This window comes from Malus sylvestris, chromosome 9, assembly GCF_916048215.2.
Source record: "Malus sylvestris chromosome 9, drMalSylv7.2, whole genome shotgun sequence".
Lineage (NCBI taxonomy): Eukaryota > Viridiplantae > Streptophyta > Magnoliopsida > Rosales > Rosaceae > Malus > Malus sylvestris.
In genome coordinates, this window is record NC_062268.1 from 26,601,789 (window position 1) to 26,625,946 (window position 24,158).

The 24,158-nt window shown below is 38.6% G+C and overlaps 1 protein-coding gene across 1 annotated transcript; it reads right to left on the reverse strand.

Annotated features, from left to right (window-relative positions):
* Positions 1-6,294: 6,294 nt before the first annotated feature.
* LOC126633914 (cold shock domain-containing protein 3-like) lies at positions 6,295-7,146 on the reverse strand. Its single transcript, XM_050304442.1, has 2 exons — positions 6,821-7,146; positions 6,295-6,739 (listed from the first exon to the last, which is right to left on the reverse strand). Exons 1-2 carry the CDS (start codon positions 7,144-7,146, stop codon positions 6,295-6,297), a joined length of 771 nt encoding a protein of 256 aa, XP_050160399.1.
* Positions 7,147-24,158: the final 17,012 nt, after the last annotated feature.

Genomic DNA, 24,158 nt, shown 5'->3' on the forward strand with positions numbered 1-24,158 from the left:
AATCACAAAAAACAAACATTCAGAGATTAGGCAACAGAACAAAAGTTTTCGACGGTTATAAAAAAAAATCATAATTTAACGGTTATTTTAACTCCGATTTTGATGATTTTTTGCAGCTACACTCCTTGACCCTATAAAAATGCATTGAACAAATTTGATCTTCAATTTAAAATATTTACACTAGTGGATAATTTTTTATACTTAATGGAAGTATAATATTAATTCTTAAGTGTTTGTTAAATCTATCAATTTGATAGGATATGCATTATACAAAACTAGTTTCAACGATCCAACAGTCAAATATGTTTGTATATACTCCGAGATAGCATGTGTAAAAAGTCGCAAAAAAAAAAACATTCAGAGATTAGGTAACGGGACCGTGAGTGAAAAAACAAATATTTAAACCATTTGTTTATTTATTTATTTATTTTTAATCAATATAACATTTTAAAATAATATAATAGTCAATTTCTGTCGGTTATAACTGCCACTATTAACTTAAAAACCGCTAGAATATGTTAAAAATATTAAAAAAAAAAAGAATTAAAACATACTGAGAGTTAAATCTGACACACCCCGATCCTAGAATCAAGGCGTGTTGGCCGTCACGTGAGCGTGACGTAGCCAAAAGTGTGACACGAAAGCAAGATATAATAGAAATATGAAGGAATTTAAAACAACCACTAGCAGTAATAACCTACTAGCATAAAGGAGTGAGTTATAAAGTAAAACACACGAATTCAGAGCGTAGGTATCAAGTGCAGTCAAGTAGGACTATAATTAAAAGTACAACACCCGCAGGTGAGTCCTACATGCAGAACGCCTGTCAGAACGCCGAAAAAGACCTCGTGAGCCACCAACTGCTAACTAGAACCTGGAGGGGCGCAAAACAAAGATGAGTGGGTCAGTAAAACCAAAGATTTTCCAAAACATTTCATTTAAAACATTTATAACCCCTCACCGTAAAACCTGTATACTTTCCTAGAAATATAGTATATAAACGTATAGATATATCACCAAAAGCTCAAATCCCAATCCTTCAACGCTTTTCAGAAAGAATATGCCATGCCATGCCAAAATATAGTATGAATGCATCAATATAAATCAGGTGAAATAATAAATCAACCGGAGACCCTACAGTGGTCCTGTATGGCTGATTCTATAGCTCAATATCCCACTCAGCCGGAGTCACCACAGTGACCTATACGGCCCAACTCTGCACGTCACTCGGAACTACGTAAGGTAGTCTGTACGATGAAAGGTGTAAGAATACGCTCTAGTGCTTCTCTCATCAATCATCGGCGCGCATAACTAAGGTCACCCACTAGTTGGAATCACATCTAGCGATCTATATGACTAGCATGTCGGAACCCTCACATGGTCTGTACGACATTCACCTACTTGGATCCAAGGCAAGCGTGCGGTGTGGTGAATAATATAAGCACTAACACCTAGGGTGCAGGTTATGAGCTTTCAATGCAATTCACATAAATAAATCGTATGAATAATGTAAAAACTCACATGTGCGTCCACAGCGTCAATTCATATATATATGCATCAATTATCTATTCAAATATCTCATCAATTGCATGCATGGCATTTTAAAACATATTTTCATATAAATGCATTTTCTGGGAAAAACAGTAGTATATAGGTAATACGAAAACAAAACTGCCCACTCACTGGTAAGTCGATGGGTCGTAACCCTCGTGACGTCCCTGGATGCGCTCGTCCTCGGGATAGGTGTCACCTATATGCGAAACAACTATAAAAACGTTAATTAAAACACATAACCAACAATTCGAAGTAACTTCTCATACGGTGCTCAATTTGGGTATATGAATATACCACAACGACCTACTCGACGTCACGAACGTCGAGGAATTTTTAGAAAAATTTTTGGAAGCCCCACGCGCCGCCACGCGCCAGCCAAGGCACGGCCAGACGCGCGGTTACGCGCAGGCCACGCGCCGCGCGTGTCATCTCCTACCCTGGGCTCGTCGGACTGGTTTTTCCGGTGGCCGAATTCCGGTGAATTTTGTAATTGCTTGTTCTCCTTCGTTTCTCAACTGTTTTCTTCGAATTTTATATCAAAATGAAGCCCTAAACATGTAGTTTCACGCTATACTACTTTAAGGCTCTAAAAATCATGAAATCTCACCAGAGAAATCCCACGAAAACCGGCCAACTTTGAACGTGGTGATCTCGACGTCCAAAACTTCCAAACGAATGTCCCCGAGCTTCCTTAGAACCTTACTAAGCTCACTGTGAGGTTGGATTGTCCTAAAAATCAACCAACACAAAGTTCATGAATAGTGCCACATTCGGTCCTCGAGTTTTCAACGTGAAAACGAAGGATTTCTTACCTGAAAATGGTATCTTTGAGTTCGTAGGACACTTACGAACATGATGATGCTAATCTCCACGTCAATCCATGAAGTTTCAGGGGTTTTTGACGTTGGTCCGTACGTTTCGAGGGTGAAAGAGAGTGAGAGAGTCGTGATGGAGGAGAGAGAGAGAGGCACGGGGAAGAGAATGAGAGCAGGGAGTGTGTGTGTGTGATTGTGTGGTCCAACACAATCCTTACCATCCATTTTCATCCTAGCTCCCTAACCACACAAACAATCCAACATGCCAATTTTATATTCAACTTAAATAATATTTGCAATAGTTTAGGAAAATATGAAATATTCAAAACATATCACACACACACCTTAGTAACGTCAAGGGTATTTTCGTCCTTTTACGTCCTTAATAAGAAAATCTCGGGATGGGCTGTGACAATCTCCCCTCCTTATAGAATTTCGTCCCCGAAATTCCCACAACCAAATAAACCGCTTAATACCCATAGAATAACCTTAGGTACATCTCTCTCATTCGATCTTCTGTCTCCCAGGTAGCTTCTTCTATAGAATGGTTCCTCCACAATACTTTCACTAAGCTCACTGTCTTATTCCTTAGAACCTTATCTTTCCAATCCAAGATGGTCACTGGTTCCTCATCATACGTCAAATCCGGATTAATCTCTAGCGGTTGAGGAGGGATCACATGTGAAGGATCAGAAATGTAATGTCGAAGCATAGAGACATGGAACACATTATGAACCTTAGATAACTCCGAAGGCAACTCCAATCTGTAAGCAACTTCACCAATCCTCTCAGTGATCTTATAAGGCCCTATGTACCTAGGACTTAACTTTCCTCTCTTTTCAAATCGTACCACATCTCTCCAAGGTGACAATTTCAAAAACACCCAATCACCCACATCATACACTCGATCAGTAGCATGTCGATCCGCTAAGTTCTTCTGTCGATCCTGGGCTGCTTTCAGGTTAGACTTAATCACCTGAATATTTTGAGTAGTCTCATCCACAATCTCTGGGCCTTCCAATACTCTTTCACCAACCTCTGACCAACACAATGGCGTACGACACGCCCTACCATAAAGTGCCTCAAATGGTGACATACCAATGCTCGACTGAAAACTATTATTGTAGGCAAATTCCATCAAGTCCAGGCGATCATGCCAAGAATCACCAAACTGTAACACCGAAGATCTCAACATATCCTCCAACGTCTGAATAGTCCTCTCTGATTACCCATCAGTTTGAGGATGATAAGCAGTGCTGTAAAGCAATTTCGTACCAAGAGCTTCCTGAAAAGCTACCCAAAATTTAGAAGTAAATCTTGGGTCTCGATCAGAAATAATATTCACTGGAACTCCATGATACTTCACAATCTTCGTGATGAACAACTTAGCCAATTTATTCAGAGGATACTTTTCCCTCACTGGAATGAAGTGCGCTGACTTGGTAAGTCGATCCACAATCACCCAAACACCATCGAATCCATTTTGTGTACGAGGAAGCTTATACACGAAATCCATAGTTATATTTTCCCATTTCCACTGAGGAACGGGAAGTGGCTTCATTCGCCCAAAAGGCTTATTCCTTTCTGTTTTGACTTGCTGGCAAATAATACATCTACTTACATATTCTGCAATTTCCCTTTTCATACCCGGCCAATAGTAAAATGGTCGAATGGTATGATACATCTTAGTTCCTCCTGGGTGCATCGCATAAGCTGAACAATGCGCTTCGTCCAAAATTTCCTTCTTTAATTCCTCATTATTCGGTACATACATTCTGTTTTCCTGCATAAGCATGCCATCTGATTCTCGAATCCTGAGGTCTTTCTTTTCCCCTTCATTTCTTAATTGAACCATTTCTTGAATTTCCTCATCCACCATTTGAGCTTCGAGTATACGATCCACCAAAACTGGCCTGACTTGAAAACTAGCGAGAGAAGCTTCGCTTCGATCTTCCAACTCCAACTTTACTCCAGTAGCCCTCAGTTCTGCAAGAAGGGGAACACGACAGCCATATAAAGCATTGAGTCGACCTTGAGGTTTCCTACTCAGTGCATCAGCTACCACATTAGCACGACCCGGATGATACTCAATAGTGTAATCATAATCACTTAACAATTCCATCCACCTTCGCTGACGAAGATTAAGATCATATTGAGTAAATAGATACTGGAGACTCTTATGATCAGTGAAGATCTTACACTTCTCACCATATAAATAATGCCTCCAAATCTTCAAAGAAAAAACAATGGCTGCCAATTCAAGATCGTGAGTAGGATAATTCCTTTCATGATTCTTCAACTGTCGAGAAGCATAGGCAATCACTCTATTATACTGCATCAAAACACATCCCAAACCATTCAAGGAAGCATCACTGTAAATCTCAAAATTACCGCTATCATCAGGAAGTACCAATACTGGAGCATGAGTGAGGCAATATTTCAATTGCTGGAAACTCCGCTCATAATTCTCATCCCACTCGAATTTAACATCCTTCCTGGTCAACTTTGTTAACGGCAAAGCAATCATAGAAAAATCCTGACCAAACCGTCGATAATAACTTGCTAAACCAAGAAAACTTCGTACCTCAGTGACGGTTCGAGGTTGTTCCCAATTCTCCACTGCTGCTATCTTTTGAGGATTTACTTGAATTCCTTATGCCGATACAACATGCCCCAAAAATGCCACTTCAGTCAACCAAAACTGACATTTACTGAACTTGGCATACAACTGATGTTCCCTCAATTTCTTTAATACCAAGTTAAGATGTCGAATATGATCTGCCTTAGACTTAGAGTATACCAGAATATCATCAATAAAAACAATGACAAATTTATCAAGATATTGCTAGAATACCTCGTTCATTAACCTCATGAAAGCTGCAGGCGCATTAGTCAACCCAAAGGGCATAACCAGAAATTCATAATGTCCGTAACGGGTTCTGAAAGCCGTCTTAGGTACATCTTCATCTTTAATCTTCAACTGATAATAACCAGATCTCAAATCAATCTTAGAGAATACACACGCACCTTTTAGCTGATCAAACAAATCATCGATGCGAGGCAATGGATAACGGTTTTTAATCGTTACCCGGTTCAATTGCCTATAATCGATGCATAATCTCAGAGTTCCATCTTTCTTTCTCACAAATAATACTGGAGCTCCCCAAGGTGACGAACTAGGTTGAATGAAACCATTATCAAGTAATTCCTGTAACTGAATTTTCAATTCTCTCAACTCAGCTGGAGCCATTCTATATGGAGTTAAAGATATAGGATCTGTACCTGGAAGCAAATCGATAGAGAATTCCACATCTCTGTCTGGAGGCAATCCTGGCAAATCATCAGGAAATACATCAGGATAATGCCTGACCACACCAACTTCTTCCACACTGCTAGGAACAACATTGTTTAACACCACATGTGCTAAATATCCTTGGCAACCCTTCGATAATAACTTCTTTGCTCTTATGGCAGAAATAACGCCATGTCTCACCCCACTTCTTTCACCCACAAAAGTAACCTCAGGTAGTCCAGGGCGATAAAAAGTAACTGATTTCCCATAACAATCAATATGGGCACGATTATAATGCAACTAATCTGCTCCGCGAATAACATCAAAATCCACAATATCTAACGGAATAAGATCAGCTGGCATAACTACGCCCTATACCAACACTGGACACCCAAGATACACACTATCAACATAACACTTATCTCCTCTAGGCATGGCAAACTCTAAATCAAATCCTAGAGGTGAAGGGTGAGGTTGAGTCATTTAAGCAAACGTATGAGAAATCACAGAATGCATAGCACCACAATCAATCAAAACTCTAGCAAAATGACCAAGAACATTTAACGTACCCATGATCAAATCTGGATGGTTCTGAGCATCTTGCAGTGAGATGTGATTAACACGCCCTTGAGCTTACTGTCGTCCACCATGACCTCTGTTGCCTTGATTACCTCGCCCCTGAGAAGTACGTCCCTGACCTGACTGATTGGACTGCCTAGATGATCCTGCACCACCAGCAGCAACTTCCCCCTGACGGAGCTGACCTCCCTGATGCCACTGAGATCCACTAGCTGGCATGGAAGAATAAGAAGAATAACCCCCAAGGTCTTGGGAATACCCACTCTGAAAATAAGGGTCCTGGGAATACTGATTCGGTCCGGAAGCATAAGGAGCAGCATCACCCTGGTAGTGGTAAGCACCACCACGACCCGACTGGCCATAACTGCCTGGTCTAAAGCTCTGCTGAATTGGCGCTAGAGGTGGCATAGTGGTCTGCTGAGGTCTCTGCTGACCTTGGGGACACTGAGAAGCCCGATGTCCCATTTGTCCACAAGTATAACAAGCACCACCACCTCTCCTGCACTCACTATGATGACGAAAATTACAACGGTGGCACCACGGAGCACCAGAACCACCAGCACCACCAGAATCCCTCTACCTCTGAAATCTAGGTCCACCAGAAAATCTTCCACCACCTCTCATCGGGCCAGTAATACTATATCCTCCACTAGAAGAACTCGAACTCGCTCCACTCTTCTTAAAATTCTGCGTCTTACGAGGTCCCAGAATGGAGATACCCTTACCTTTATCATCTTTCTTCTGACCATCATTCTTGTCCTCGTCATCCTCACTGTCACTAGGAAGATTGTCGGAGTCCTCCATCCGAACCAAAATCTTGAAAAACTCATGATAATCGGCGCAGGGAAGTGCACTGGCAAAAGTCCGCCATTTTCTCTTAGTTCCCAACTTGAAACATCGAAGCATTTCTACCTAATTACCAGCTGTATCAGGGTCATAACGAGACAAATCAGTAAACTTTCTGTAGTACTCATGCGCTGACATATTCCTTTGCTTTAATCGAGTAAACTCCTGTTTCTTGCGATCGATGTACTCTGGAGGGACAAATCTTTTCTTGAAATTCTCTTTAAATACTTCCCAATCAGCTGCCATCTCTGGGGACATAAACTGAGTTTGATTCCTCCACCAACCTACCGGCTATCGACCCAAAAACCAAGTAGTGGTCTCAACCTACCTATCAGCAGGAAAGTTCCCCTGACTTTGCATCACCTGAAACGTCTTCTCAATATGGTCTAGCCATTTCTCTGCCGTCTCGGGACCCTCATTACCCATAAAACGATCCAATTTAAAATTGTACATAATCTACAGGGATGTCCTCTGAGGAGGGGGAGGAGGACAAATTGCATTCTGAAAAGCCTGGGCCATTGCTTCCCATAACTGAGTAATATCAGGGAAATTAGGTTCAGAAGTACGGCGGGATTCCCTACGTTCCCTACAAGGCAGCATAATTCTGACAGAAAACATCAAAAGATCATTAGAGCATTAACAATTATATAGGACTGCAACCTAGGCTCTGATACCAAACTGACACACCCCGATCCTAGAATCAAGGCTTGCTGGCCATCACGTGAGCATGACGTAGCCAAAAGTACGACACGGAAGCAAGATATAATAGAAATATGAAGGAATTTAAAACAACCACTAGCAGTAATAACCTACTAGCATAAAGGAGTGAGTTATAAAGTAAAACACATGAATTCAAAGCGTAGGTATCAAGTGCAGTCAAGTAGGACTATAATTAAAAGTACAACACCCGCAGGTGAGTCCTACATGCAGAACATCTGTCAGAACGCCGAAAAAGACCTCGTGAGCCACCAACTGCTAACTAGAACCTGGAGGGGCGCAAAACAAAGATGAGTGGGTCAGTAAAACCAAAGATTTTCCAAAACATTTCATTTAAAACATTTATAACCCCTCACCGTAAAACCTGTATACTTTCCTAGAAATATAGTATATAAACGTATAGATATATCACCAAAAGCTCAAATCCCAATCCTTCAACGCTTTTCAGAAAGAATATGCCATGCCATGCCAAAATATAGTATGAATGCATCAATATAAATCAGGTGAAATAATAAATCAACCGGAGACCCTACAGTGGTCCTGTACGGCTGATTCTATAGCTCAATATCCCACTCAGCCGAAGTCACCACAGTGACCTATACGGCCCAACTCTGCACGTCACTCGGAACTACGTAAGGTAGTCTGTACGATGAAAGGTGTAAGAATACACTCTAGTGATTCTCTCATCAATCATCGGCACGCATAACTAAGGTCACCCACTAGTCGGAATCACATCTAGCGATCTATACGACTAGCATGTCGGAACCCTCACATGGTCTGTACGACATTCACCTACTTGGATCCAAGGCGAGCGTGCGGTGTGGTGAATAATATAAGCACTAACACCTAGGGTACAGGTTATGAGCTTTCAATGCAATTCACATAAATAAATCGTATGAATAATGTAAAAACTCACATGTGCGTCCACAACGTCAATTCATATATATATGCATCAATTATCAATTCAAATATCTCATCAATTGCATGCATGGCATTTTAAAACATATTTTCATATAAATGCATTTTCTGGGAAAAACAGTAGTATATAGGTAATACGAAAACAAAACTGCCCACTCACTGGTAAGTCGATGGGTCGTAACCCCCATGACGTCCCTGGATGCGCTCGTCCTCGGGATAGGTGTCACCTATATGCGAAACAACTATAAAAACGTTAATTAAAACACATAACCAACAATTCGAAATAACTTCTCATACAGTGCTCAATTTGGGTATATGAATATACCACAACGACCTACTTGACGTCACGGACGTCAAGGAATTTTTAGAAAAATTTTTGGAAGCCCCACGCGCCGCCACGCGCTGTTACGCGCAGGCCACGCGCCGCGCGTGTCATCTCCTACCCTGGGCTCGCCGGATTGGTTTTTCCGGTGGCCGGATTCCGACGAATTTTGTAATTACTTGTTCTCCTTCATTTCTCAACCGTTTTCTTCGAATTTTATATCAAAATGAAGCCCTAAACATGTATTTTCACGCTATACTACTTTAAGGCTCTAAAAATCACGAAATCTCACCGGAGAAATCCCACGAAAACCGGCCAACTTTGAACGTGGTGATCCCGACGTCCAAAACTTCCAAACGAACGTCCCCGAGCTTCCTTAGAACCTTACTAAGCTCACTGTGAGGTTGGATTGTCCTAAAAATCAACCAACACAAAGTTCATGAATAGTGCCACATTCAGTCCTCGAGTTTTCAACGTGAAAACGAAGGATTTCTTACCTGAAAATGGTATCTTTGAGTTCGTAGGACATTCACGAACACGATGATGCTAATCTCCACGTCGATCCATGAAGTTTCAGGGGTTTTTGACATTGGTCCGTACGTTTCGAGGGTGAGAAAGAGTGAGAGAGTCGTGAGGGAGGAGAGAGAGAGGCACGGGGAAGAGAATGAGAGCAGGGAGTGTGTGTGTGTGATTGTGTGGTCCAACACAATCCTCACCATCCATTTTCATCCTAGCTCCCTAACCACACAAACAATCCAACATACCAATTTTATATCCAACTTAAATAATATTTGCAATAGTTTAGGAAAATATGAAATATTCAAAACATATCACACACACACCTTAGTAACGTCAAGGGTACTTTCGTCCTTTTACGTCCTTAATAAGAAAATCTCAGGATGGGCTGTGACAAAATCTGCCAGGAATTTCTGTCGGATATATCCGACAGAAAGTAACTTTAATCCGACAGTAAATAAATTATGTGTCGGATATCTTTTATTCGTCAGAATGACTTATTAACCGTCAGAATCGTCCGACACCTAAAGCTAATATTGTAGTAGTGTGGGCAGGAGGGTTCATGTTGTTCTACTACTACAATAACAGCAACTACTAGTAGTAGTAAAATTGGTGCAGCAACAAGGGTGAAGATCAAGATCCCAAAGATCCCCTTTTATTACTTGATTCAAATGAACCCTAACCCTAGCCCTAATTCTAAAATTAATCACAAATACCCAAAAGTTATGAGTATTTAATTAGCACCCCACATATTGTTGGATGAACCCCACATAAATATTTATTATTAAATGACTCATGTATCTTAATATGAAATTACTATTTAACCCCAAAAAATGTAAAAGAAATTAAATACACCCACATAAAAAATTATGTACTAATATGAAAATTTTCCTCATTTTGTCCTTACATTGTTGTCTAAACCCTAACCCTAAAATCTTAAAACCCCTAATTCACAGAAACTCCCAAATTGATAGACACCTAAAACCTAAAAACCAAAAAATGTTACGAGATCGTAACACGTACCACCATTATAGATTTGGAAACTACGACATAATGAGGGAATGTTGAAAGTTGGAGGCGTGGTGAGAATGAATAATGAGAGAATGTTGAATGTATGTGAAGAATGTGAGGTGTATGTAGAAAGTGTGGGGTGTGAGGGTAATATAGGAATTTAAGTGGGGTGTATTAAGATAAATTATGAATGAAAAAGTAAATGTGGGGTGTATTCAACAGTATGTAAGGTGTTAATAAAACAATCTAGTTATTCACAATTATTTTTTGTTTTTATAATACATCGATATCTTTACATTAAGAAGAGGGAGAGTTCGGTTAAGCCACACAATGGGCAACCTAGTTTGGTATCGAATTCGCCATCCACGAAATTCAAACATAAGACCTACCACTTCCAAATGAAAATGAATACCATCAGACCGTATTACTGAGTAACTTCACAATTATATATTTATATAACTAAATTGACTAATAAAAGTTCTAAGTTTAGAGTTACCATATTAGCACGCTGGAGCTAGAAAGAAGCGGAGGAGTCTCGACTTGAATCGCAATTTGCAGTGTAAAAGAGGACGGTAGGAGTTCATACATTTTAGTATGAACTCAACCAAATAACCAATTACGCTCCAACACCCAATTGAATATTAAATTAAATAATTTTTATGTCATGCAATTCAGTTCGGTTCGGTTTCGATTCCAGATATTAGGAAACAAAACGAAACCACTTTTTAGCTTGTGATTCTATTTCAAACTCAAATTGTCTCAAAATCATAACAACCAAACTCTTCATTGCAGTCCGACTTGATCCATATTCTGATTACCGTTTTCGATTCCAAATGCGCACCCTCAGCATCCACTCTATGACATTTTCCTAAACACATCATCAATAAAATAAATGAATTATTTAAAATAATATGCAAAAAGTGATAGTGGCAGTGACAGTGGTAGGGCAATTCAGTCCCAATGAATTATTTAAAATCTAAAGCCCGTCATTTCTTACCAAATCGACCCAAAAAAAAACCCATCTTTGTTGATCGGATCCTTATTCAGAAATAAAATATGCAGTCACGCTGACGGTAGCCAAACTAACAGAGCCACCTACCACCGTAATAACGTCGCAACCCCAACTGTTCCCGTTCCCGTTTCCGCATTTCTCCTGCTCCCACGCCATCCAAACATGCCGTCACAATTAACACCGAAGTGTCCTCTCCCACCGGAATCCAGTTCCAGTCCACCAACCAACCCCCTATGGAAAGCGGCGGGCTCTGCAAGTGCACGGCACAAAAATCCAGTTCCGTCCCAAATTTTAGTATTTTATTTCATTTTGAAGTATTTCGGAGATTTAATTGAAGATAGTTCATTAAACTTTTTCAATTTTGAGAAAAATGAAGAGAGGGTATTTTCATCATTTCCAATTTTACTAAACCTTCTTGGATCAACTCTTGAGTTGATTAGGTAGAGCTCGATCCCACGTATGTGTAGGAGCAAGCAGATCTAAATTCCGAGTTAAAATGAAGAAGTTAGAAGCGTTTTATATTGGAGGGCATTTTGGTCATTTGACCAAAATGCTATAAGTGAGAATCAATCGGCTTTTGTGGCAGGGAGACAAATTCAAGACAATATTTTAGTGGTGCATGAGATTCTTCATTCTCTTAAACAACAAGATGACGGTAATAGGCTTGTTTGGCAATGAAACTAGATACGGCAAAGGCGTATGATCAGGTTGAATGAAGTTTTCTTTTGGCTATGATGAGAAAGCTTGGTTTTTCAAAGGAATTTTGTCAAAGAATTGATTAGTGTATATCTACGGTGTCATATATCATTTTGATTAATGGTGCTTCTATGGGCTATATTCAACGACAACGGGGGTTGCAGCAGGGGGACCAGTTGTCTCTATTTTTATTCCTTCTATGTGCAGAGGGGTTATCAGCTTTGCTTCGTCGACAGGAGGAGCTGGAGGCTATTCACAGCATGAGAGTGGTGGAGGGGGTTTTTTCTCTCTCACACTTGTTCTTTGCAGATGATGCCATTATATTTTAAAGCTACAAAGGATGAAACAATGGAGGTAATAGGGGTCTTACAATGCTATGCGAAAGGCTCAGGGCAAATTATTAATAGGATCAAGAGTTCAATTTTCTTTGGTGCAAAATGTTCGAGGAACCGGACAAAGGAAATTGTTAATTGTACAAATAGTAATGGACATGAAGACTTTGGAAAGTATTTGAGGTTAGCTTCTGATTTTGGTCATTCTAAAAAAGTGATTTTTGATGAGGTGCGTGAAGCATTGAATGTGCAGATTAATGGGTGGGATGAGTAGTTAGAGAGGTATTAATTAAAGTGGTAGCTATGGCATTATTGAACTACGCGATGTCTTGTTTTGAATGAAAAGTATTTTCCTAATCAATCATTTTTGGATTTGAAACAAGGGAGGCAATCTTCATGGGGGTGGAAGGGGATTATTCAAGGAAGGAAGTTGTTTGAGAGGGGATTAAGATGGAGAGTTGGTGATAGGAGAAGTATTAAAGTTAAAACCAAGCCTTGGATTATTCAAAGTCTGATCTCGACATGTGAATATGCCAGAGACGGTGGGGGAACTAATTGATCATTCAGTTGGCTCATGGAATAAGGATTTGGTTCATACTTATTTTGAGGAAGATGTAGCGAATCTAATTTTGGGGTTTCCTATAAGTTCTATGGGGTGTAAGGACAAAGTAATATGGCACTATTCGAGGAATGGGGATTATACGGTCAAGACTGGGTATGGGGTGGCACTGGAACTACAAGTGAATGGGGAATTGGGAAAGAAAGGGACAGGAATGGGGAGTGGTGGTCCGATGACTGATCGTGTATGGCAAGATGTGTGGAGATTACAGGTGCCAAATAAAATACAGTTTTTTATTTGGAGGTGTGTTGTAACAACTCTCTGGCTGTTCGGTGTAATCTAATTCGTAGGACGATGAGAGTGGACAGTTCATGTGTTATGTGTGGGTGTGTTATGAGAGTGGACCGGTGTAATCCCATTACATCCACTCATTACCACAACATACACCACTACCACCTTAATTAGATGGTGATCCTCTCCCTAGCCTATAAATACATCCACCCTTCACCATAACAAAGGGGGAGATCCATCCTAGCCGTGAGCACCTTACATTCATCCATATATTCCCACATCCCACAAACACATACAATTCCATTCCCATTCATCCAACCAAAAATCAAACACAAATCCAAACATTCCCTTCCCCTTGCTGTGGCATCCATCCAACCTAAATACATTCATAACCTTTCCATAAATCCATACACATCCTTAGATACTTGTGCTGCAACAAGGTGGTGAAAACAAAGGTCCTTGGCGTTTCAAGCTTGAAACTTTGGAGCGTTTTAGGTGTACTTCGTTCTTGCTTTCAATATCTACTTTGTTATTTTCTGATTTTGTTGCAATTATGAGTAACTAAACCCCCCTTAGCTAGGGGGAAATTCAAAGCCATGAACATACTTGCAATATGAATTGATTACCTTCAGTTGTGATTTCATAAGTTGTGAATTCAATTTGTTTAGCTGCTTGATTGTTAACTTATTCGTGTATGTTTATTAAGAGTGCACACTTAGTTTGCATGCATGAATATGATGCTAGAATATAAGGGAGTTTCACCTAATAGTTACAAACTTATATTCACAAGTAGTGGAAGTCGCTTATAAACGATCGCGTTAAATGAATTCTTGGCAGGAGTTTCATGCTCATCATAGTAACGAATGCCTCGTCAATACTTATAGTTTTCATAATGCTTAATGATCTTTGATTGTATCTTTATTGTGTTGTTCACGTAAAGGGCTTTTGAAGAATGCTTGAATAGTTGTATGCATTTTCCCATCCAATTCAATAACTTAAGGAGAACTTGAAGGTTAATTTAAGCAGACTTAATTAACCTGGGGTGTTGAGTTTCATGATTTATCGAAAGAACAACTGAAAATTGGTTTATGTGGAAGTGTGGCATGTGTGGAGAAGAACCCTCTAGCTAGCCCATCATCCATAGTTTACCCAAATTCGTCCAAAAAACTGTTTTAGTTTACAATCTGTTTGTTTTGTTTTCAAATTTGTCAAAATCAAATCCCCCTTCAGTTTCAGGTGTTTTAGCAATCCCTTCTAATCCCCGGCCTAGAACGATCCCTACTTACATTCTTTACTACAATTGACAACAAGAGGGTTTAATTTGTGTGTTAAGTAATTTTCACATCAGTGAGAAATCCAAAAGATGCACTTGATCTAATACGAAATCACATTTAGGAGTTTAGACGTGCCCAACTGAAGAAACTGAAGAAGGATGTGGGTGATGGTGCTGTTACCCATTTGTTTTTTGCGGGGAAATAGGTGAGGTGGAAACGTCCAAACTATGGGACGATGAAGTTCAATTGTGATGGGGTGTGGGCAAACAATGAAAAGTGGTTACATATGGGTGTTGAGAGACTTTGCAGGTTTGTTGAAGATGACTGACAGGGAAGAGGGGGTTTTTTTCATAGTGAAGCCATGATAGAAGCTGTTGTTATCCGTGCGACGCTGGTGGTAGGAAGGGAATTGGAATGTGTGAAGGTGGAGATTGAATCAGATGTTCTTACTCTTATTCAAATGATTCAAGGAGTTTGTTCGGTGGATGCAACTTTGGATTGTTTCATTCATGATATTAAGTCCTTGGCATCTTAAATAGAGGAGGTGAAGTTCTTGTTTGTTAAGCAAAGTGGTAATCTTGCTGCTCACGCTGTGGGTTCATATGTCACCGTACATAGTGGCTCTTTCCTTTGGGATGCCCTAGGCCCTGAATTTCTTTTTAACACTATTGCTGAAGATGTAAACGTTTCAATTAGAATCTAATAAAGTTTACCCTTTGATAAAAAATAAAAAAAAATCATCCAAATCTGGAAAGTCGGCCCAAAACCCTGATCCAAATCTGCAAACGTTTCCAACGCTGATTCCAGCTAACTTCGACGGATTTTTCTACACCACCACCACCACCATTTTGAAGCTCTCACTTCCCCAAGTGATAGGAACATATTTATGTGACTTTGTTATCTTATTTCATTGCATTTACTTAGTTAATTTCCATTTATTATAGTAAATTATGTTATTTTCATATTATTGTAAGTCCAGTTGGTAAAGAGGTCAATAAATAGTCAAATGGAGTAATTTGGAGCAGTTTTGGACTTGGAATGGACAGCAGGCGTGGATAGCATATGGGCTGGACAACAGGCGTGGACAACATGTGTTTAAAAGGTGTTAAACATGCGCTAAAATCTAGAGAAATTAAAGTTGAGGCTTGGAAGGCAACAAATTACACAAGAAAGAGGAATCCTAGTTGGAGAGAAGTTTAGTGACTTGTTTTGAAGTCCAAATAAAGAGGCAAAGATGAATATGGCTTGTTAGATGACCATGAACAGAATGGGAAATGAATTAGGATATAGTCTGATTTAAAGGTGCAAAATAAGGCAAAAACGTGCAAAATAAAGGCTAACTTGCTGGGATCACTTTGGAATATCTTGCAACCTCTTTTACCCCATAAAAACATACCTTGTAGCCACTTTTACTTGCCCTTTTTATTTTGGACGAATTACACAATTCTAATTACCTATTTTTCCTCTCTTTTCATTCACTCTAAAGAAAACCCTAGCCGTGCCCTATATATATATATATATGAAGTGTTCTGCAATGTTGACAGTGGTGTCGCGCCTACCATTCATCCATTGAAGTTACTGGAATTTTCAGAGTTATTTCTCTCTTTGTTTTAAGTTTCAATGTTAATTTTAGATTGCTTTTCAATTATGATGAACATGTGTACTTTTTAGCTAGAGGTGAATTCGAAGCCATGATCATATGTTTTATATAACTTGATTACATCCAGTTATTGTTTCACAAAACATGAATGGGATTTACTTATCTACTTTATAGAAAAGTTATTCTTGTATGTTTATTAAGGATGCATACTTAGTTTGCATGCAGGGATTTGATGCTAGAATATAAGGGAATTTCACCTAATCGTTATGAACTTATATTTGCAAGTAGTGAAAGTCACTAGTCATGATTGCGTTAAGTAAATCCTTGGCAGGAGTATCATGCTTTTCATAGTTACAAATGCTTTGTCAAGGCTTAAGATTTTCACAGAACTTAATGATCTTCGAGATGTATATCTATCATGCTTCTCATAGTTAGGGAAATTGAGAAGAATAATTTGGTTGTGTCGATGAGTCCAATTCAATGAACTTAGGAAAATCTTAGAGTTAATTAGTGTTGTACATAGTTAATTTGGGGCATTGTCATTCATGGTTTATAGGAAGAATAACTAGAAATCAATTTGTATGCATATGATTCATGTGTGGAGAAGAATCCTTTAGCTATCCTTTCATCCATATTTCATTCACAACTTAATTTACTTGCTGCCATTTACTTTTGTTTTTATTAAATTCGTCCAAAATCCCCTAGTCATTGTTTTGTTGTTAGTTTAACTTAGTTTTCAATTTTATAAGTTTAATTTGTGTTGATTAGCATCCTTTCTAATCTCTAGAATAGAATGATCCCTACTTACTCGTACTACGATTGCATAATTTATAGGGTTTAATTTGTGTGTTAGTTTCTACCACATCACTAAGAACCAACCTGTTTAACCAACACATGTGGCAGAGCATGGCCAAGGAATCCGGTGATTCCAAAAGGAGTCTGGCCACCTTTTTCATTTCCGGCAAATTGGTGAAGCGATGACTGACGCCACCACTGGGCTTTGTAGCCTTTCATTCCAAGAGTAAAACTCGACCAACCTTGACCATTTTGGACCACCATAGACGGCGAATCAACGTTGGGAAGTTTTAGGCACCCGCTGACTTTACCCGAGGAATTCACCATCTTTCCTCTACTTTTGGACTTCATTGTAGATATAAAAATTGATCCTTGTGTTGAGATCTACCTTTCCGTAAAATTTGGGTAGAATTTGTAGTATGTTGGAAAACTGGGTCGCTAAAAACCATTACGTGCGGTGACACATGTGGCAGCATGTGGGAAAATTAAGTTTCATGGATTTTGGATAGCAGGAAGTTCTTAATGTTCTGAGCCCATATCCAGGGCCCATTTGTTGAAATTCGATACGATGGTTTGATTATTCGATTTTGGGATAATTGTATCTCCGTATGATTTTCGTAATTAACAAATATGCGATAACATGTCATTCCCAGTTGACGTGCATCTTGATTTATGTGCAAGTAGCACTGTGCCTAGTTTTGCATGTTGGTTTTACTAAGTTTCATAAATGGGGATTTATGTATTGTATTAGGTTCTTTTGGAGCAATGACGGTGAATCTAGAAATGCGAAGGACCTAGGTGAGTGACTTTAATATAATGTGATACGATTATTACCCAGAAGAACTTCCTTGTTATATACTATGTGGATATAACATGGATTTGCAAATGTTTTATGGAAATGTGTGCCACTATAATATGTTTACTTGATATTGTCATAAAAAATATATCTATGTTATGCTTGAAATAATTGTGAAATATGAAAGCTAGTAGATGACCACTAACCAAGAACATGGAGTGATGTGGCATCAAATCAGAATCACATGGATGGTCCCACATAGTTAATTCACCTTAGGGGACCATATCATTTGAAGGTTGCACTTGGTTAATCCGCATTGGGCAACCCTAGGATCGCGCCTGGTTAATTCGCATTGGGCGATCTTCATTACCTAGGTATGGACATACGTAGTTTAAGGGTGGCCATGCCTGGTTAATTCGCATTGGGTAATCACTACCTATCAATGTTCGTAGAAGTAATCACTACCTATCAATGTTGGGGGTCACATAGTATTCAGTTACCTTTGTAAGCTTCGGTCGAATTACGTCTCTCTATTTTCCTAGACTTAGCATGTTGTTACACATAGAAAGAAAAGATTGCAGGCATGTGTTGTTGGAACTGTGCCCTAAAACCAATCATATGATGATACTTTACGGACATTTCACATGTTAAACTAATCTAGTTTAATATCAAGGGCAAAGATTATTGTTTGAGCCGTCTCATATAAATGTTATATGCTTAAACGATAAGTCCAAGGAATATGTGATTGGGAGAATGCGATCTAAAGAAGTTAGATTCATGAGACCATTCTTTCGTAGACACATCCTAAACGTTCCTGATCATAGGATTGCCAATTGGGTATTGACGGTCCGTTAAGATCAGTACATGCTGTGTCTTCTCTCAGGGAGAGTGACTAGTCTCGAGTCATTGGTGTGTGTGACATCAAGACAAGTACGTAGGTTCTCAATAGAGAATGAGTTCACTGAACACGATCAACGAAGAGTTCTCATATTCATGTCACATGAGAACTCATGGTTGGGATAATGCAAAGTAGTCCTTTGACCTGAGGCATCATAGTTGTCTTGTGGTTAAGTCCTTGATCTTTGATTATGTCAAAAGTCACTCCAAAAGGAGGGTGTCCACGGCATAGTTGGGGTTAAGCCACTTAGCTATGGAGGCAAGTGAATGTGCAACAAGGGATCTCTAACCTTCAAACCGTTTGAGCGAGAATACTCTATGATATGATTAACAATCTCTGGCCAGAGTATGAATGAGATTTAGGAAAGTCGTTCCAAATCACATTCAAGGTAATCATATAAGCACACGAATTACATTGGATAGTAGACATGAATAAACTATCAAACCAAACAATGTGGTCAAGAGTATTGTATTAGAGAAAGACCGTATTGCATTTGTAATCCTAAACTGAATAAGTTCTCTACCTCTTCTGATTAGCTTGGGTAACCATGATATGCTGCTAGGTGTCACTCATGGTTTGTGGAAGCCCTAAACGTGTATAAACACTAAAGGGAGAATTGAAAGTAAGTTTCAATTCACAATCGATTTGAAAGAGTTCTAATCGCCCACTGCCTCGCTAAAAGGAACCTAATGGATAGTACACCGTGTAAGGTGGAGATTGAAGAAACAATGGAGATGAGTAAGAATAATTAAATGGTTTAATTGTTTACGGCAAGGATTAATTAATATGTTAATTAATCAAACGAATAAGTTCGTTAAAGACCTCGGGATAGTTTTGGACCTTAAGGCCCAATGGGCTTCGAACGTCAAGTCCATTGACTTAAGTTGTATGACAACTTAATGAATAATGATTCACAAAGGCCCAAATAGTCCAATGAATCCCTATGGCCGGCCATTTAGAGATGGAGTGGGTTTTGGACTTATTTACAAGTTTGCCACTCCAATGAATTAAGGTATAAATATGACTTTATAGCCAAAATTCATTTAGGGTTTCTTTTAGGAAATTGGAGAGAACACAATGCTCTCCTTTCTCTCTAAAGAGGCCGGCCCCCCTTGGAGGGATTAGCTAGCAATCCCACTCCTCTAAGGTCACTCATTTCTTCTCCAATCTAACCTTGGTGTAGACACTTAGAGGTTCTCAATTTTGGGAACTTGGAGATGAAGGATTTATTTTGAAAAACATGTTCATTTGAGCAACATCATATAGCATGCAATTAACAATTAAAGGCGGAATCATGCTTGTATGCACTCAAAAACAAAACATTACCATGAAATTCAAAGCCTAGTAGATTGGTGAACCAATAATCAACTCAAAACAAAGTGAGTTGAAATTAATACCTTTGTAGATTCCTCTTTACATAAGCAAAGGCTAATCACCCAAAGAGATAGGGCCTTCATTCCTTGCTTCTTAGATCCATGGATTTGGATGGAAGAATAGGTTCTCCAAGTTCCCAAAATTGAGAACCTCTAAGTCTCTTCACCAAGGTTAGATTGTAGAAGAAATGAGTGACCTTGGAGTAGTAGGATTGCTAGATGTACCCTCCAAGGTGTTGGCCTTTTTAGAGAGAAAATGGAGAGACAATTCTCACCAATTTTCCCCCAAAATAAACCCTTAATCCTTTAATGAATATTTGGCTATAAAGTCATTTATATAGTCACTTCTTTTGTGACCTAAATAACCAAAACCCTAATTCATCACAATATGGCCGGCCATTTAGGGAGTTTTGGGCTTTTGGGCTTTAATGAATCTTTATTCATTAAATTGTCATACAACTTAAGTTAATGGGCTTGACGTTCGAAGCCCATTGGGCCTTAAGGTCCAAAACTATCCTGAAGTCATTTAACGAACTTATTCGTTTGATTAATTAACATATTAATTAATCCTTGCCATAAATAAATGATTAAACCATTTAATCATTCTTACTCATTTCCGTTTAATCTTCAATCTCTACCTTTTATGGTGTGCGATCCATTAGGTTCCTTTTAGCGAGGTAGTGGGCGATTAAAACCATTTTACATCGATTGTGAATTGAAACTATTTTCAATTCTCCCTTTAGTGATTACACACGTTTAGGGCTTCCACAAACCATGAGTGACACCTAGCAGCATATCATGGTTACCCAAGCTAATCAGAAGAGGATAGAGAACCTATTCAGTTCGGGATTACAAATGCAATACGGTCTTTCTCTAATCTAATACTCTTGACCACATTGTTTGGTATGATAGTTTATTTACTCATGTCTACTATCCAATGTAAATCGTTTGCTTATATGATTTCCTTGAATGTGATTTGGAACGCATTCCCTAATCTCATTCATACTCTGGCCAGAGATTCCAAATCATATCATAGAGTATTCTCCCTCAACTGTTTGAAGGTTAGAGATCCCTTGTTGCGCATTCACTTGTCTCCATAGCTAAGTGGCTTAACCCCAACGATGCCGTGGACACCCCGAGGGGGTGACTTTGACATAATCAAAGATCAAGGACTTAACCACAAGACAACTGTGATGCCTCAGGTCAAAGGACTACTTTGCATTATCCCAACCATGAGTTCTTATGTGACATGGAATATGAGAACTCTTCGTTGATCACGTTCAGTGTACTCATTCTCTATTGAGCACCTACGTACTTGTCTTGATGTCACACACACCAATGACTTGAGACTAATCACTCTCCCTGAGAGAAGACATAGTACGTACCGATCTTTACGGACTGTCAATGCCCAATTGACAATCCTATGATCAGGAACATTTAGGATGTGTCTACGAAAGAATGGTCTCATGAATCTAACTTCATTAGATTACATTCTCCCAATCACATAGTCCTTGGACTTTTTCGTTTAAGCATATAACATTTATATGAGACGGCTCAAACAATAATGTATGCCCTTTATATGTAAAACTAGATTAGTTTAACATGTGAAATGTCCGTAAAGTATCATCACATGATTGGCTTTAGGGCACATTTCCAACAATCTCCCACTTGCACTAGAGCCAATCAGCTTGGTCATCTTGATGATACCTCTTCTGTAGTCATTTCATAAATGGCTGAATAGTAGGCCTAGGCAGTGGATATCTATATGTGATATCCACAGAAGCAACCTTGAGAATAACGACGTCACCATTATACATGATTCTCAATCATGTGGTTCAGTCTCTCATTTGTGTTCGGATCTTGATGAGACCTTGATTCCCAGGCTTGAGCTATCGCCCCATTAGTGTCATACACTTTCTGGTTGGAATCGAATAGAGAGTTCATAAATGAACTTTCCCATCCAAACAACATTGTTGTAAACTTCTATATGGCAATATATCTTGCATTCATAATGGAACACACTAAAGTCATTACTTTAATGTTTCCATCCAAATATCTCTTTAGTCATAATAAAGAGATATTTGTTTATCTCTTCATTCATAATGAAGAAACATCCAATGATGGATTAGATTCATAATCTAATACATTTACGCTTCCATTACGTTACTTTAATTCTTCCTCATTCTTTGAGGAATCTATCCTTTAGTATTTCTTAAATACTTAAGGACTCACTTGACAGTTGCCACGGTTCTGATCCTGGGCTTGCACTGATATCGTCTTGTACCGTTCTAGGTACAACTCATATCAATGTTTTTCATACAATATGAAATACATAAATCACCTTTCTGCTTATGCATAAAGGATTCAATTTACGCATTATTTCTATGGGAGTCAAAGGGTACGTTCCCTTTGAGAAGGGCAACTTGCTAGTCTCACTAGAATCGTCCTTCTTATTGAAGTTTATCATCATATGAGAAACTTCCTAGCATCCATTGTCTATCATTAGGGATTGATATAATCCAATTATATCATGAAATATATCATTATAGATTTCCATCCCATGTATATAGACTATATCTCCCATATACATTCTATCTTCATATAATGTATTAAAGTCATAACTTTAACGAAGAAGTATTCTTTTCATTTCCAAAATTAATATATCATATATACTTAAATTTTAGGAACATGATTAACTCCCACTAATCTTTTGTAAAACTCGTAAACAAAAGATTCATTTACATCTTGATGAGAAATCAAACGATTTGATCCTTTTTCCTCATAAAATGCAAATAGCTCCCACTAACTTGCTAAGATCCATGATGGATGGATCTCTACAACTTACATGTCTTGTGATTTATAGTTTTGGACGTATATTATCAAGACTATCTTAATAATGGTTTCGGAAACCCATATTGTGTCAAAACATTGAATCACCATTTTAGTTGTAGCTAGCAATCTTCGAATTAATTGAAACCAAGCCTATCTCAAAGATGGTTTCTTCAAAGTCAACCATTCTCTTTGATTGTAGTTACCTTAAGCTACCATTTAGCTATGAAGGTTTCATTATTTCGAGTCAAATGGTACTTTACCATTTCCTTGAGTATATATCGTATATGCATTCAATGTAGTCATAAGGATTTTCATTCTTATCGACTACCTTGGAGCTTGTGGTATAGGAACTAGGTTGTTATATTTGTTGATTACTATCTTGTCTCTCAAAGAACCCATTCTTTGAGTTCTATCTCTCGTTTATTTGCTTTTAGGCAAATCACATTGTAGAATTACAATGAACTACCCAACAAAACAACATTTGTTAGTTGGTTTATAGAAGCGATATCCAAAAGTTATTTTAAGGATATCCTACAAGATTGTTATCAAACAAATATTGCTTATTAGCACACAACCCCAAATCTTTAACATGCTTAAGATTTGTCTTTCTTTTCCAACTACATCTTATGGAGTCATGAAAATATTGGAAGATCTTCTCATTGACAATCATATTGTTTTAGAAGTATATATCCTATATATGGGTAATAGATAACATTTAACGAACTAAATCTTATTCAAGTTCGTTCTTCTCCTAATGGAGAAATACATTATCTTATGATGCTATTTTCCTTGATATCTTTCAAGGAAACTCATCTAAAGTGTTACCTTTCCTTGGATCAAATCTAAGGAGGTAAATACTTTAGATATCTTACTCATCTATTTACATTTCTTGAATTCTTTGAAACCTTTTGCAAAGTATTCGGACTTGTGTTTATTCAAAATAAACTATAGTCCAACCGAGAGTGATCTTCGGTGAATGTCATATAACATGAGTAGTATTATGTTGTGGACAAGTGCCACTAACATCTAAGTGAATTAACCTCAACAACTTTGTGATTCTTTCTTCTTTCCAAAAGAATAAAGATTCGAACATTTCGCCTCTATACAATTTTAACAAGAAGGTATTGGAT

Coding starts and splice junctions, on each gene's coding strand:
- LOC126633914 (XM_050304442.1), bottom strand. CDS start 7,146: ATGCTTCGATGTTTCAAGTTGGGAACTAAGAGAAAATGGCGGACTTTT. Junction 6,740..6,820: donor GGTGGACCTAGATTTCAGAG/GTAGAGGGATTC, acceptor TAGTGAGTGCAG/GAGAGGTGGTGGTGCTTGTT.